At 38.1% G+C, this 16,450-nt stretch overlaps 1 protein-coding gene across 1 annotated transcript in view; it reads right to left on the reverse strand.

Moving 5' to 3' along the window:
- The window catches only part of dennd4c (DENN/MADD domain containing 4C), a 45,187-nt gene that overhangs the window by 10,147 nt on the left and 18,590 nt on the right, over nucleotides 1-16,450 (reverse strand). Inside the window, exons 2-19 of the mRNA XM_058624325.1 lie at nucleotides 15,945-16,255; nucleotides 10,329-10,581; nucleotides 10,172-10,241; nucleotides 7,872-8,041; nucleotides 7,543-7,784; nucleotides 7,363-7,429; nucleotides 7,210-7,268; nucleotides 6,220-6,364; nucleotides 4,394-4,569; nucleotides 4,164-4,264; nucleotides 3,320-3,544; nucleotides 2,336-2,481; nucleotides 2,095-2,133; nucleotides 1,682-1,812; nucleotides 1,079-1,211; nucleotides 777-983; nucleotides 289-417; nucleotides 47-194 (exon numbers count right to left, since the gene is read on the reverse strand). Of these exons, the coding sequence (XP_058480308.1) occupies nucleotides 47-194; nucleotides 289-417; nucleotides 777-983; nucleotides 1,079-1,211; nucleotides 1,682-1,812; nucleotides 2,095-2,133; nucleotides 2,336-2,481; nucleotides 3,320-3,544; nucleotides 4,164-4,264; nucleotides 4,394-4,569; nucleotides 6,220-6,364; nucleotides 7,210-7,268; nucleotides 7,363-7,429; nucleotides 7,543-7,784; nucleotides 7,872-8,041; nucleotides 10,172-10,241; nucleotides 10,329-10,581; nucleotides 15,945-16,243 (2,740 nt within the window). The 5' untranslated portion in view covers nucleotides 16,244-16,255. The remainder of the gene's footprint in view (nucleotides 1-46; nucleotides 195-288; nucleotides 418-776; nucleotides 984-1,078; nucleotides 1,212-1,681; nucleotides 1,813-2,094; nucleotides 2,134-2,335; nucleotides 2,482-3,319; nucleotides 3,545-4,163; nucleotides 4,265-4,393; nucleotides 4,570-6,219; nucleotides 6,365-7,209; nucleotides 7,269-7,362; nucleotides 7,430-7,542; nucleotides 7,785-7,871; nucleotides 8,042-10,171; nucleotides 10,242-10,328; nucleotides 10,582-15,944; nucleotides 16,256-16,450) is intronic.

Genomic DNA, 16,450 nt, shown 5'->3' on the forward strand with positions numbered 1-16,450 from the left:
AATTACGAAAGCAAAAGAATGTCATACTTTAATGTTCCTGTCCTACCTGTGATACTAAGTGCGGGTCCCTTTTTGGAAGATGTTCGGTCTAGAGCTTGTTTGAACTGGGCCACTCCTCGAAGCACAGTGCGAACTTTGGTCCACATAAAGAGGCCACTGCGGTTTCGGCTTGGCCAGGGACTCTCTAAGACAGCCTGCAGAGGGAACACAGAAAGAGTATAGAGCTTATGCAAGTGGTCCGTTGAGTCTTTTCTATTTAATTTTTAGTCGTGTAAAGAGATTAATGACCTTGTTGTAATAACCATATGTGATAGCGTTGGGAAGCACTCCAGCTTTCTTCATCTCAACCAGGACTCGCACAGCCAAAACAGGGAGACCCCAGATACCACAAAGCTGCATTACTACTCTGTAACACACCTGAAGACCGAGACATGGAAATATGAAGGTTAGATTAAAGGACGTAAGCATAAGAGAGTGAAATCTGCTAATGAATACTATTAAGAGCCTTGGATATACAGTGTATATATATAGAGATATATACATATAGAGATATACATATACATACATATATGTATGTATATATGTATACATATATATATATATACACATACATACATACATACATATATATACATACATACATACATACATATATATATATACATACATACATATATATATATATATATATACATACATACATACATATATACATATATATATATATACATACATATGTATGTATATATACATGTATATTACAGTCTGTGCCGTACCTCATCCAGCACCTCCACCTCAGTGGTTCTCATCTTCAGCAAGATGTTGTACGCCTGTTGCATGGCGCGGCTCTTGGACTTGGCCAGTCGCACCGCTGCTGGCAGGCAGATGAACCACAGGCTGTAGCAGTGACTGAACAGACAGCGGGCCCAAAGTGGGGGGTTGGAGTAGTAACGCTTCGCCATCTTGTAGGCAAGCTTGACCTCCTGTTGGTTGGTAGGGATACAGATAGTTTGCATTATTACAAATACTTAGTCCCTTTTGGCAGATATGCAGCACTTCTACTGCCATATGCACACACCTGCTTTGTCCTCTTCGCAAGGAGAGCAGGGCTGCTCGACAAACTGGCCCCTGCCGCTCTGCTGCTAAGTGCTGGACGTAAGACTCTCGGGCGTTCAAACAGATCCATTTGCAATCTGGGGAAACCTTTATAGCTGGAGGAGGATGAGAAATGGAAGTGTCAACATCAATCCACAAAAAATAGTTACCAGCATCACAAACTCATCCTTTCATATTTTTATTTATGGACCATTTGTAGGCCACACGGCAGAGTAGTGGCTAGCACTGTAGCCTCAGAGCAAAGAGGGGTCTTTCTGTGTGGATGTTCTCCCCGTTTTCTGCATGTACTTCTGTATCCTCCCACAGCCCCAAAACATTAATATCATGTTATGATGAAAGTATCTATATGTATATATATACACACACACACACACACACACACACACACATATGTATATATATATATATATCATCACTGTGCTGGCAGTGATGGCCTGGCGATCTGTCTTGAGTTAAATGCCTCTCGCCCAATGTCAGCTGGGATTGTCTCCCACTCCTGGTGGCCCTCATGTGAATGCAGTGGTAGACAGTGACTGAATTAATTAAGTTATGTAAAAATGCTTACGTGTATCGAGGAATGGGGTCAGGGCCATCATCAGCTGGAGGTTCAGGAGGCATCACAAACACAGTGTGCTCACTCTTCTGAGACTCGTCCAGCTCCAGAAGTCTTGTGTCCTCTGAAGACTCGCCTTCGACCTGCAGATAGGGTCACATCAAGAGCATTAGCAGAACTAAAAACCTACAGAAATAGAAAAATGCAGGTCATTTCCTGTCTGGTGGCAATAAACAAGTACAGTTTGGGGGTTTGTCATGCTCAGTTTATTGAGGTTTCAAGATGGAAAAAAAAGGAAATGTCCAGGCCACTTGGTGAATACGTTCCTCAAAAAGGGAAAAGAGTTTTATTTATTTACCTCTGAATGTTAGTCATAAACAAAAAGGCAACATGCGAGGAAATCTGATTACAGTGTACAAGATTACCTTGGTGCCCTTGTCGGTGATTTTATCAGAGGGAAAAAGCTGCAAAAAGAGGAAATAGAGCAAAGGGAAAGAATGAATCAGAGGAAACTTTGGCTTCCTTGGTCTCCCAGTGGACAAATGTTGATTTGCCAATAAAACAACATGAAACAAAGGCTTGTTCGTGGAAAAAAAAAAACCAGAGGAAGAAGAAGAAAATGCACATGAAACCACGGTATGTCATGTACACATATTATGTAATCACCTTCTCCACGCAGTCGTCAAAAAATGCCAAACCAGTGTCTTTGTCACTGACAAAAGTGCACTCTTCGATGAAGCGGATGAAGATCTGAGTCTTGGTGAGCTGGGAGTAGAACTTCTGGTGGGCTCGGTCTCTGCTTTTGAGGAACCCTGCAGGAGGGCATGGAGAAATTTGTAGCAACATTTCTCAAATTCCAATAAAATGTTCCCCATTTACAACAGCAATACATATAATATAAAAGAAGTTTGCGTTTGAGCAGTTTTCTTCAAACTGTCAAAGTGCAACTAAAGTGCTAAAAAGAAAAAAATTAGCAAAAGTGGAATGAGGACACATTTCCCAGCAACAAGCATGAGTGATATCTTATTAAAGCTGAGGGAAAACTTGATTGACTCTCAAAAAGTCTTGGATTGAGTAATAGTCAAGATGCTCCTTGAAATAGAGACGCCAATAAAATTAAACATTTGGTGAGGCTGTCTGAATTAGGGCTATAAATTATGCATAGGTCACAAAGCCAGGAAATAGAGCTGAGCAATATGGCTTATAAATAATATCTTGATGTTTTTAGGCCATGTCCCGCTATTTCTCAATATAAAGCTAGACAAAGGCTGTTTTTCTGACCTCATGAAACGTTTTCTCTTTACAGGTTTGTGCTTCTCACACAGCAGTGAATGTATTGTAATTATTGTACTATACTCTAAATACTATGCCTAAAATTATGATCACATTCTGCTGTGACACAAGCACTCATTTATTGTTCTTTTTCCTCATGTTCGCCGACTAAGAGTGTCGGGGTGGGGGTTGAGTATATGTTCTGAACTATTTTTTGTTTTTGTTCTGTAATATTTCTACACAAAACAAAACAATAAATATATGTTTTTGAAAAAAAACAACAACAACAACAACAGAAACAATTAACAAATCCTGGGTCCAAAACATTGAGTTATTCCAAAAATACAATTCAGTGAGCTGTCAATGGTATGTGTTTACCTTGTAGATCGTACAGAGAGTCGGCAGCCGTGGCCTTCACTGAAGGTGCCTGGGTGATAGGTTTGAGGTAGGAGCGGTAGCCCTTCAGGATGGAGGCCATGAAGCGCAGGAAAGCTTCCTGGATTTCCATCTCCAAGGCTGTCTTCTTCTTGTGCCAGGTGAAGTCGGCCTCGATGGGGGTCATGTCCACCGCTGAGCTCTCCTGTGCCGTCTGACGCACTGCGACTGGAACGCAAAACAAAGACATTTGCACCTTTTTTGTTTTATTAAAACATTGCAAAACCTTACAGAACCATCAAAATCTTTGCACATATTTTCCTCACTCCTAATGTACTGTATGACAAATAATGATTCTATAGCAGAATACAGCTTTATATTTCCACATGATTTTATCTTTTGACCAGCTAAAATCATTTATTATACTACTGTTATTACACTATCCTTTAGGGCTGGTGATCTTATCAAGGTATACTTTTTTTACATCATTTGATGTAGGTATACATATTACAATATAAAAAAATATTATATATAATATATTATTATTAATAATAATAATAATAATAATAATAATAAATAAAAAAGCTACTATTTATTAGCATCTGCCCAATTTTTTTTAGCTTCTTTTATGATGGATATTAAGGAACAATGAAAAGTGTAAGAGTTGAGTGTGTGTTAGAAGTGTGACTTTTTTTAAATTTAATACTGCATGTATTTTTCAATCAATCAATATATACATATATTGACATATACATATTTATACATCACTGTTGTGTAGTATTGTTGTATTTCACTAGATTGCATTGAAAGGGGTTTCTTTAATTTCGTCTTTAAGTGTAGTTTGTACCAGTGGCCAGCTGGCGGTGTAAGTTGCTCAGGGAGTTGATGAGGCTCTTGCAGGGCTTTTTTGGGAGGTTTTTCCAGTTGTTGTGTCTCTTCTCGTCAGACCTGTAACACAAAGTGCATTCGTATTACTTGGCTTACATAGCAACATGTGTGGCAGCAATATCTGAAGTGAGCTGTGAATATACAGTACGAGGCAGAGCAACAACATGGATCTAAAATCAAATAACATACAGGTAGATGGTGTTGGTGTCCAGGTCCACACAGACGACGTCTGGCGGGGGGTCATAGAGATCAAAGTAGCGGGAGTCAACACCCACGATGAATGGTAAAGGTGCATTGAGGACGCCCGCTAGAGAGAGTGGGCACAGGGGGATGTAAGGACACTGCCACTGGAAGGGGAAGATCATCTGAGAGGAGAAAAGACAGAGGTGTAGGATTACTACAGTCAGGTGGTGAATGGTACACCTTGGAGAAAGAAAACAGTTAAGTGTATCGGAGGTTTGGTGGCTTTTCCCTGTCTCACTCAGTGTCAAGCCATTTTAAATGATATCCTGTATTTTGTCACATGTCCTGTGCGTGTTGTTTTTTTTATATATATATCTGCACCATAGAGTGGCAATTTTATCTATGTTTTACGAACAAAGAATAAAAATAAAGGCATTTGATTATTTTTAATGGTCTAAAATGTTGGTTAACAGGCACCTTAGTTCTTTATATTCTAATTCCACACAATTAGATTTTGTTGATCAGAAGTAATTTGCTTTGACAGTTCATATGCGTTTGGGGGACTTTTGAAGATTGTGACATCCTGTGTATTCAAAGAGACACAAGTCCAACTGTTAATGGGAGCAGTGAACTGACAACTGGTTAAAACAAAAATCACGGTTAAAACTTGGCAGGTGATTTGTTTGAATGGTGACCAGGGCTTTGGCTTGGATTTTGGATGTTGGGGTAGCTATAATTGTAGTGATACTGATAAATATTGTATAATTCTATGATGATGATAATGATAGTTTCAGGATTTCAATTTGTCAACTTGTTACAGAGGATTTTAATGTTGATATGCAACTGTAACTGTAACTAATAATTATTCTCATTATCAGTGAACCTGTCATTGTTTGGTCCACAAAATGTCAGAAAATGTTAAAAATGTTGATCAGTGTTTCCCAAACCTCCAAATGATGATGTTCTCAAATGTCAAAATTATTCAGTTTTAATAATTTCTTTGATATATGAAGCAAAGAAACCAGAAAATATTCACATCTAAAATCTGAGAAATTGTTTTAATGACAAAGAACCCACACAAATATAATCATACAATGAAACTCTGCTTTGACACTGTATGGTGACATGTAAAAGCTTAAAGCTACAGTAAGTCAGAAGCGTAACTGTCACATGTTGAGCAAGTGATTCATTGTTAAATACAACTGACTGAGGGCATGGTAGTGATTATGAGATGCCTACATAATTAAAAACAAAATAAATGAAAAGATCCAAGAGATTACATTAAAGCTAAACAGGTACAACATGCTTATTAAAAGCTTGTTCCTGTTTGATTTACTTCACAGTGTCTACTGCACATTTCAAAAGAAACACAATTCAAACCGCTTCATTTAAAATGCAATATGCATCATGCCAATCTGCAAAAGTAAGTGACATAACACAATTATAAAAGGGGCATTTAGAAATAAAAATGACAAGAATAATAAAAAGTCAACAGACTTTTCCGTCAAGAGTTTAAGATTTGATGCTTGTGATAATAAAAGGTATGAACTTGTTTATTGATGAGCTGCTCTGGCACATGAGTCATTATAAAATGGTCTGTGGTTTTGTTATATCCTTGAATGTATGTATGCAAAATGAATAAAGTCAGCTAGGATTGGCTCCAGCCCTTCTATGACCCTCATGTAGAGGATAAAGTGGTAGACAACGACTGAATTAATATATTTTAATATTCCATTGCAACAATAAACTCCTAAATTAATGTATCTGATCATTTCAGCTGATGACAACGCATTTTCAAGTATGGAACTCGTAGACTTGGGGCCTATACTCACAGCTACCACAGCCTCGGCCACTCCAGTGAGCACAGCAGGCCGGAGCGAGTGCAGCAGGATTTTGCTCTCCAGAAGGACAAAGTGCAGCAGTGTGGCGCAGTTCTCTGAACCCAGATTCATCAGGAGCGTGCCGTAGTCTGCCCCACTGACAGGGAGAGAGAGCACAGAGGAGATTAATGAGTCTGAGAAGGGACTGAAAATAAACACAGGAGTCAGGAGGAGGTGATAGAGAATGGTTTTATGACTTCGGCTTGTAACTAGAGTGAGATGTGTGTCGTCATTTTCATATCACTATCTGGACCTCACTAAAATATGTAGAAAATAAAAAATAAATTAAAAAAACGAAGAACAATGTGGTGGTAGAGCAGAAAAGGAGTATCATTGGTATGATTTAAGCCTTACTTAACCCATTCTACGCCTGATTTTGAAAAATGCCAAATACTTTTAATGTATGTATAGATTTGCCCCTGGATCAACAAGTAACATTACTAGACGCCCATATACACTAGTTTACACCTGAAAAAGGTGTTTGGTTCAATATCCCAACATGTAAAAAGAAAAAAAGAAACTCTCTACAGTTTCTGATGTTGTTAAGACAATGTCTCATTAAGTTATTTGAGTCATTGCAGCAAAGAATCTGCTTAATACACTGTTTTATTTGCTAATGCACACGTGGCATCTTGTCTTAAAACCTTTCAGAATCTCATCTGATTATCATGCAAGTTTCATTGTGTCATTTGTTATTTATTGTCAGTTATTATCACTTGTTAAGGCAGCAACAGAACGTTGCAGAAAAAATGAGGAGAGACAAAAATAGCTTTGCAAAATGATGCAATGATGTAGGGCAAAGTGTCTCAAAAATACATGCTGATTATTACTGCTATTGAATGTGTTTCACTTTTTATTTTGGTCTACAAGTTGCATTCAGCATTCATTTTTAGCAAAGTATCAAAGTACATGGTTTTTTGAACCTTGAAGCAGTGATTGTACCTGAGGGGTAAAGGTGTACACACAGGCTGGGAGAGGATCAAGGTGTCATGTGCCGAGAGCTGAAAGAAAAATTCAGTCATGAGAAAACGTTAAAAAAATAATAGTTTTTTTCATGATACAATTATTAACCAAGAAAGAAGAGTAATGTATCACCTGGACCAAGATTCTGGGCCTTTGAGGGGAAGGAAATGACACATTGTGCATGAAGTGTGAGATGTGCCTGTTGAGGGAAATATAAAAACTCGACTTAAGAACTCTGGTATACAAAGTGATTGTAGAAACATACATAAACACACATACACACAAACATTGATAAACAGAGTAGGTCCTTACTTTTCAATAGGCAGTGGGTGGGGCCCTGAGACTGAAAGTTTGTAGAGGAACATCAGGAATTTGCGGAAAGACTCAAAGAAGGGCCAACGAGAGAGCAAACAGATGCATTTATTGGTGTTAACAGGTCGATTAGGGATTATCTTCTTCTCCACCGTGGTGAGCAGGCCCAGCTGGATCTTCTGCCTCTCGCTCAACAGATCCACCTGGTACGGCTCAAAGAACTGAATAGCCGCTCCATACACCTAGAACCAGAGAAGAACAGATTCCTTTCTTAGCCAGTTTAAGAGTCTATCACAAATCCGTAGTCTGTAGTCATGTCTCTTTCCCACCTTTTCACCCGATGAGATGGTTAAGACAAACGTGGAAAAGACGGGCAGAGGATCACGTGTGTTCGGTGCCCAACACTCGATCTTGGCACCCATAGGCAAACAAAACAGAGGAACAGATTCGGACAAGGGGAAGGACTCATAATCCTCTTCTGGGTAACGGAAGATTAGACCTGAAGAGTGAGGGAAAACATACAAAAATCAAGAAATAGGTGCGTAGCAATGTCGCAGCATAAGAAATCTGAAAGTACATGTGCTGGGCAATATATGGATAATTTATCTACTGTACATCGTGACATTAGACAAGATGTGGTCCTTAGACTTTATCTTAGATCTTTTCCTGGTTTTAAAGGCCGTTGCATTGACAATGTCAGATAATCTAAATATTATAAATTAAATATGATATATATTGATTAAAAAAAATACTTGCAACATTCTGTACAGAAAATCACTTAACAACACGATTTATATATATACACATGTATACATGTATATTTATACCATGGCACAAGATAAGATATGGTCTTGGATATCGTCATATCGTGACTAAGTATCTGTGATGACTTTTTCTGGTTTTAAAGGCTGTTGCATTGATAACCATCATATGTATTACAGTGAATTTGTGAAATACACTAAATGTTGTAACTTAGATATACTGATTAAATGTAATTTGTGTTATAGCAGAATTTGACCATATTTATAGTCAATTTCATTATTTCTAAAACACAGAAATATCCTTCATTTAACATTAAAAAGTCAAAGAAGTAAACCAGATATTATGTTAAATGAAAGGTATTTTAAGACCATATACTGAAATACAGATCTCAGTAGATATTTCATTTGAGAGTGTATTGTCACGCTCCTTTGAGAAGCGCAAACATAAGCCATCTCACACATAATACACAGATTTTTCCCATATCACCCAGCAGATACAATAAACCTCCTGACAGACAAACATGCTCGTTCAAAGAAAGAGGGGTTGGGTAATTTCCAGTTATTGGTCAGTGTACACAAGTTTCATTCAGAGGAAATTAATCTTCTTCTGCTTTTCAGTGGCATTTTTTGTTTGGGCAGATGCTGTACTGACAAGACACTCAACATATGCATCACTAAACAAGCCTGCAGATGCTACAATAACGGGTACGGCAGGAAGTGCTGTTGTCTGCGATGTAACAGTTGTCACACAGGAAAAAGACAGGCCAGAAAGTGTGTGTGTGTGTGTGTGTGTGTGTGTGTGTGTGCATTCGGATCAGAACTGATTATACATGTATTACATAATTAATTATTCAAAAGGCCGAGTTGTTCAGGGTGCAGTCAATCTGAGAAAATGTCACTCAACAGTTCAATTCATCGACTGAGGCAGCCTTGTGCTCTGAGACAAAAACACAACTGAGGACGACTCTACAATAGCTCCTCACTGCAGTAGATCTTTCATGTCAGCATAATGTATTATTTATGTCTGCATAGTTGCATAAATAATGGGATAATCCTCATCACTGTCTTCATAACATACGGCAGCTGACTTGCAACAAGAAATTGACTGAGTTCCAAACTCAAAATTAGTTATAGTAAATACGATTTTGAATTACCCTGACACCCTGAAATTATTTTAAAGCGGTTATAAGTATGACTTGCCATTTCATAACACATTTGATTATCTATTCATGTGTTTTACCACTTCCTTCTCCAGGGTCTGAACATACATAGTGACGACTATGTGTTCTACGGTACCATTGTTCTTTACAAATGTTAAATAAATAAATGATTTTAGCAACATAATAGTGTCACGGCCGGTTTTAAACTCTAAAGATTTTCACTTGCAAAATTATAGGATCAATTATTTTATGTTCATATTATTTATTTATCTCATAAACAGACAGAAAACAACTTTTACATTTAGAATAGGGCCCCTGTACAAAAGAAAGCTCAATGCAACACTTTTCATAGTAAGTGCTTTTACAAACTTAGAAAATTATTTTATTATAATATATATTTTAATATTTTAATATATTTTATTTTACTTATTTTAATGGCCTCTCACGGACCACCTGCAGTACCTACATTACCCAGCAGGGGGGCATGGCACAGAATTTGTTAAAAAGCATGTTCTACCTCATTCTCGTATACTGTTCTAGTTAAAATGCAAGAAAATAGTGTGAAATATGATGAATCAAGAACTGATATTGACACTGAGCCATGAAATAAACATGTAAAAGGGGAACAAAGAACAAGAAAATGATGAAGATGTAGATAAATATTAAGTTTACACTGTAATCCACAAACAAAGTTTGACCTCTACTCACCAGCATTGTAACTGATGGAATTGGATGCATATACTGACTTCTTGTAACACAGGAACACGTTGGAGCCCCACTAAAAGTGTTGTAAAGATTTTAAAGATTAGCTCTCTTCGATGTTATGGTGCTGAAGTGTTAGGCGAATATGAATAATTGGACTTACCATGCCACAGTTGAGATTCTTGTCCACTTTGCAAAAAGTATGCGGTGGGATCTCACCCTTGCTGGTAACAATGACGCAAATGTCCGTGACGGCAAGGGAGTTCTGGGGCTGGACGGGCGGCGCTCGGCGGAGCGTGATGAAGATGCGCTGTGAGGTGGCCGAGCTGTTGTTGACGTTGGCGCAGCGGCCGTAGGGCGTGGCCTGGATGACCTCGCAGCCCTGGATCAGGCGCTCCTTCCCCTCATACAGAACCCTAACAAACACAACAAAGACAGCAGAAAATGTTAGCCTCACATGAAAGGATGCAATAATGTGCTTCTTTCAAGAATGAACATGATACTTTTTGTACATGATATGTACAGTATTCCGAAAAGTCCATTTACATGGACGAACAATTAAATCATCGGACTGTGGTGTGTGTAAACATGCATCAAGCATTCAGACTATTTTTACATGTGCAGTGTTGTCTAATTCTGTCTCATGTTCCTCTTCTTCCACGTCTGTGATTTTCATGTCTGTTCGTTATTCTTTTTTTGGAATGAAAATACAGCAGTGACAAAACGGAAACATGTCACGCTTATGTCAGGCTTTTATTCCAAGTACTTGCATCCATGTAAACATAGATATTGTCTTCGAAGGGCAAAGCCAAGAAACAAAGATGTTCATCTATACAGCTCTTTTTGTCGACACTTGGGTCTTATCCACAAAACGGAATGAAACGAAGACAATCTTTTCAGGAAATGTCTTCATCCACACAAATATACCAAACGACACTAAAAACACAGTAAGAGACAGACGACGACAGCGAATGTAAGCGCAAGAGAGTCGATTACAGTAAAAACAACATTAGCAGATTTACTATCTGCAGATTTACTAGGGACAGCCCCTCAAAGAAACAAGGTATTCACAGAGATGTGGAAAAGAAGATGGCTGTTAGCAGTGAAGCGCAAATAGCTGGCATCATGCCTCACACATATTACAAAGCCCTGTAGAGTTAAGTGGCTCAGACATAGCTCTATCTTCCTGCTATTCATTTCACTGTAAGGCAAGGACTCATTTATTTAACAAAGCTTGCTGCCAGAAGCCTACTTTCATTCTAATGATGCAACAGATTCACAGCATAAACACTCAAGTCTTATAATACTGCCTTATGACAATACTGATTCACACATAGGTTTGGAAAAAAGGGCTTTTATGAGTGATAAAAGTGATAATAGAGTATTGCTCAATGATGAGGATATACTCTGTGGGCCAGTGTGTGGTCAGCACAACTGACTTTCTCATAAACCTCGAGTTTTCTAGTTTCTTTAGAAGCCTGTGATTCAGACATATTTACCAGCTGACTCAAACTTCAGATAAGTGATTGTTGCATGTAAAGATGCATGGTACAAAATGAACATTTGCTTGTAATAGTATGGTTTACTACTGCCATAATAGGGCTGGGCAAAATATTGTTATGATATCTATATCGTGACATGAGACAAGATATGGGTCTTTAAAATTGGATATCATCATATCATGATCTGTGATGGCATTTCCCTCTCACTTTTGCTGTGGAACATCACACAGCTAAAAGTTGCAGTCAGGAAAACAATCAGTGACCCACTGTGTTGGTCTCAGCAGGGTATTTATTTTTTCATGACAGAATGATGCATGTGCTCCCTTTCTATATGGACAGTCTGCTAAGAGGGAGGACAAATCCTTCTACTACTGTCGTCTACCACAACACATTTTTTTGTTGTTTTTTTTTAACTTGAGAATTCTACGTGGCAGCCACTGGCAGATATAATAGTCCAGAGAGTCCATTTATTCTGAAAGGAGTGCGGGACAACAGTCCAGGATGACAGCTGATAGCAAATTATCATTTAGGTGACAAAAAACAAGCCCTAATGAGCACAGTGTGTCGTGACAGTGGGGAGCTCCAGGCTGGGGATGCTAGCTTCACACACAGCAGAGGTGGCAGAAGGAAGAATTAAATATTTGCAGGAGGCGAGTTTGACATTTATTATTTCAGTGGTAAAAGACAGTTTGCAGGTTTAAGGGTCAGCAGGTGGCAGAGGAAATCTCCTAGTTCAACCAAATTTCATAATTAGCAGGTGAACAAATGCAATTAAACCATCTATGTATGACTTTTTTTGTATATTAGATAGATCATAACCATTCTTATTAGGGCTGCAACTAATGGTTATTTCCATAATCAATGAATCTGTCAACTAATATAATTTTTTTTATTAATTTATCAATTTATCAATTAGTTAGATAAATTGACAAATTGAAATTTAATTAGAAAATGTAGATGTTACATAATTCCTAGATTATAAAGATAGATTCAGGATACAGACTCCTCGACATGTGATTGAGAATTGCAATCCGGATATTTATTAGGGCTCACAATTATTGTGATCATTTATTTTATTTATTTTTTCCATTTTAAAAGCTCTTCGGCTTCTGAAATGTGAATATTTTCAGGTTTCTTTGCTCTATATAAGAAATCTTTAAATTTGGATTATATTTTTGTGGACAAAAGAAGACATTTGAGAACATCATCCTTTCCACTGATTCCATTTGTTTACTGAGATTTCATGGACCAAACAAGTAAATAAAAGAAAATAATCAACAGATTAATTGATAATGAAAATGATTGATTAATATAATATAATCAATTATTCTGTCACTTAATCATTGGTCAACAAAATGTTTGAAAAAATTTTCCCAAACCTGAAAATCGTGGGGTTTTTTTGTTCACAAACAAACAATTATTCAGTTATAATGATTTGTTTTGTTATATGCAGCAAAGAAACCAGGAAATATTAACATTTGAGAAGGGGTAAAATCACAAAAGTTGTTATAATAATATTTTAAAAACCAGATTCATCTTGTGGTTATTAAACTTTAATAGTACCACCTGAGAAAATATTGAGCTCCATACTCTCCATTTCCGAATGATGGATTTAATAGTGCTCTGTGAGATGTTCAAAGCTTATAACCTAACCCTGTATTTAACCAGCTCACCACTGATCACATACCCTGGTATATTTCTGATTTTCCTCTAAGTATCACCAGAGGAAGCTCACATACCACCGCGTACCACAGTTTGAGAACCATGAAATTGACCGATTATCAAAATAGTTGCAGATTCATTTAGTAACCATTACTTAGTTGCAGCCCTAATTGTTATAACTTATTTCTTATTAACCACACACTCGTGAATTTGATGTTGAGTTTTGTAATATTTGTGTTTGCAGCTAAAGAGCAGACAAGCTTGTGAAATCTGTTATTCATGACCGATTTGTTGCTTCAGCAAATGCAAACAAAGCTCAACAACGGCTGTGGATTCTTGGATTCGAGTATTTTCTCCTCCCCATATGTCAGCATTGCACAATCTCTTCAAGGAAACCACTTAACATACAATCTTCTGTTTCTACTCAACGGCTGCAGTGTTTCGTGCTGGTTTTTATGTGCCTCTACAGTTTAAAGTGAATAAATAAGACATGAAATGAGGCAGAATAGAACACAGAACAAAGCAGAATGCACTGCAGTCCAACGCATTTCTCTGTCCACACAGCAAGAATATTTTTAATTACATAAATTTCACATACTCCACTTGAGTGAAGGGGAATCTCTTGGATAGCTGGAAACTCCAGTTTGTTCCAAGGCAGAAACAAAACAAAAAAAGGCCCTCAGACAAAGACTAAGGTGTGTGAGGAAATGACAAGCTATTGCATCATAGCTCTCAATAAATATTACTGTTTGGACTATTGCCAGCTCACTGCAGATTGGTTAACAGGTGTAAAAGTTAGGCAATGGAGGTTAAAGTGCTTGACAAAATCAAGTTATTTGTCATGAGGTAATAAAGGGGAGCAAGAGCATTCCAATCAGTGGACAGATCAAGAGGTGCAGCAGAGAGGGAGCGCTCCGTGACAAAATAGGGGCGGGTGAGTGAGGCGGTCAGCACACCGACTTCCTTCCACCTCTGTTTTGTTGTGAAGTGAATGTGAAAGTTGCTTCAACGTTATGGGAGAAAATGCGGACGTTGCTAACAATGAGAGCCTTCATTCATCAAGACGAAAATCTGCCGACTGTCTCCTTCACATCCAGGCCCGAAGCATAAGCCAACTAAGCAGCTGCTTATTTCCCCAATAGCATTACTTTACTTTTAGTTTTCAAAAATAATCTGAAGTGTTGAACCCATACTGTTATTACATTTCTGATATCTAGTATATCTATTCTTAAAAATAAATCTACCTTTATAGTGTTTTATCTAAAGTTATTTGGTTTTCTTTCATTTTAATTTATTTTAGCAGGAAAAACATTAAAAAGAAATTCTTATTCATAATGTTGGCCTTTGAATATGAAAATGCGTTAACTCTAGGCCACTATTTTTACTGTCCACTAAGTTTAAAAAAGAGTGACCCTCGTTTGGTATAAATAATACAACTCATGCAATTAACAGTGTTACATTTGCATCTGTAATAGTCAAGCAAATCAGATTATGTGTATATCAAGTATTCCCTATTGTCCGTTATTAAAGAAGTTTAACAACTAGAATTGTCTTGTTTCTACTGCTTTCACTCAGGAGCAAAACATTGACATTGCAATCATTATTAATATTGAATGATTGGACACTATATTTTGAGTCATATAACCTAGTGTAGGCTTAATGTATGACTGTATAATCATGTTTTCACAAGTTGAGTTTCGCAAAATTCAGATTTGCTGAGAGAAATGTGCCTATGTAGCAGTTCCATCAAAAGCCGTAAAGCAAACATTGGAAGTTAGTTGACCACGAGAAGCAGTAGGTGGCGCCAAACTCTGTGATACCACAGAAGGACAACAAAGCTTGACGATGTAAATAAAGAGCGTCAATAGCTGTTGATACATAGCAGCATTCAGTTTATTATTGTGGTCAAGGTTTTCTCACCAGTCCACGTGTCTCTAGTCAACAGCTGTTTCCACCGTTTCCTCAATTTTCCTGGTCACATGATTTCTAAACGTCCTCTTTTATTCGCTAAAACCATTTCAGTTTATCAACACAACACATTTCCCACCTGACTCAAGGGTAAAAGCCTCGTGTCTGTGCACTGTAGCTACTATTTCTGTTAAAGCTGTGGTGGGCACCTATATTTTGGAATCCTTGACTAAGAATTACATAACAACTTTAAGCTTCATGTAAATCATGTGATTGTAGTACATAGTAAAAGTGGAAGGCTATTGCTATTGTTATTATAAAAACAAAGAAAAATAAATGCAATAGAATGTGTGAAAATGTGGTGGATGGCCTTCATCATGGATGACGTGCATGTGTCAATCCATGCTCATATGATGGGAGGGGCTCAAGGCAAAGAGCCGCCATCGTTAAGTGCTAAACCACCTGAGGATGAGACTCAACAATCAGCCATTTCTCCAGGGATCTCGCCTACAGCAGCTTTAATTACTGTGATGAAAAACTCGTTTTTAGGTGTTTGTTTTACACAAACAAAGACGGCGGTCTCACATGGTACAAAACAGTGACACAAATTATTCAGTTGCTGATATGTGACGTCACGCAAAATAAACGATTTGCCTCTGGGCTCATTCAGGGCTACAAACAGTGACGTAGACAAACTGCTGACTCACCCGACGTCAATGAGTGGAGCCTTCCCTCGACCCCTCCTGTAGCAGAGGAAGAGCTCAGGGCTCTTCAGACTGCCATGGTTTAGGTTAGCTGGCTGGCCGCTGTAGGTGGCGTCAATACACGTGAAGCCCTCCGGCACCGCTTCTCCCGCTGACCTGTTTATGACGGCCAAGTCAGTGATGGGCGCTTTGGGCCCGCTGGACTTGGCCTCTGACAGATCCTGTACCAAGGGCGTGGACTTGTCCGTCAGACCGGCTACGACAAAGTAGTCGGTCACACGGTGACCCTTGTCCTCAATCATGGCTGGCTGAACCTGGAGAATAAAGAGATACATGAAATTAAACAACTTTAAAGTAGATAAGAGGTTAAAACCTTATTGTACGAGCTGTCTATTACGATGAGCAATAATATCATTTATTGTCCCATCACTAGTACCTACAATTACTGTTTCTGACCTTAGGCAAACACAGTGGTGTAGGTAAAGCTCTAATATCTCACTCTTGGGTGG

The sequence above is a fragment of the Solea solea genome, chromosome 3, assembly GCF_958295425.1.
Source record: "Solea solea chromosome 3, fSolSol10.1, whole genome shotgun sequence".
Taxonomy (NCBI): Eukaryota; Metazoa; Chordata; class Actinopteri; order Pleuronectiformes; family Soleidae; genus Solea; species Solea solea.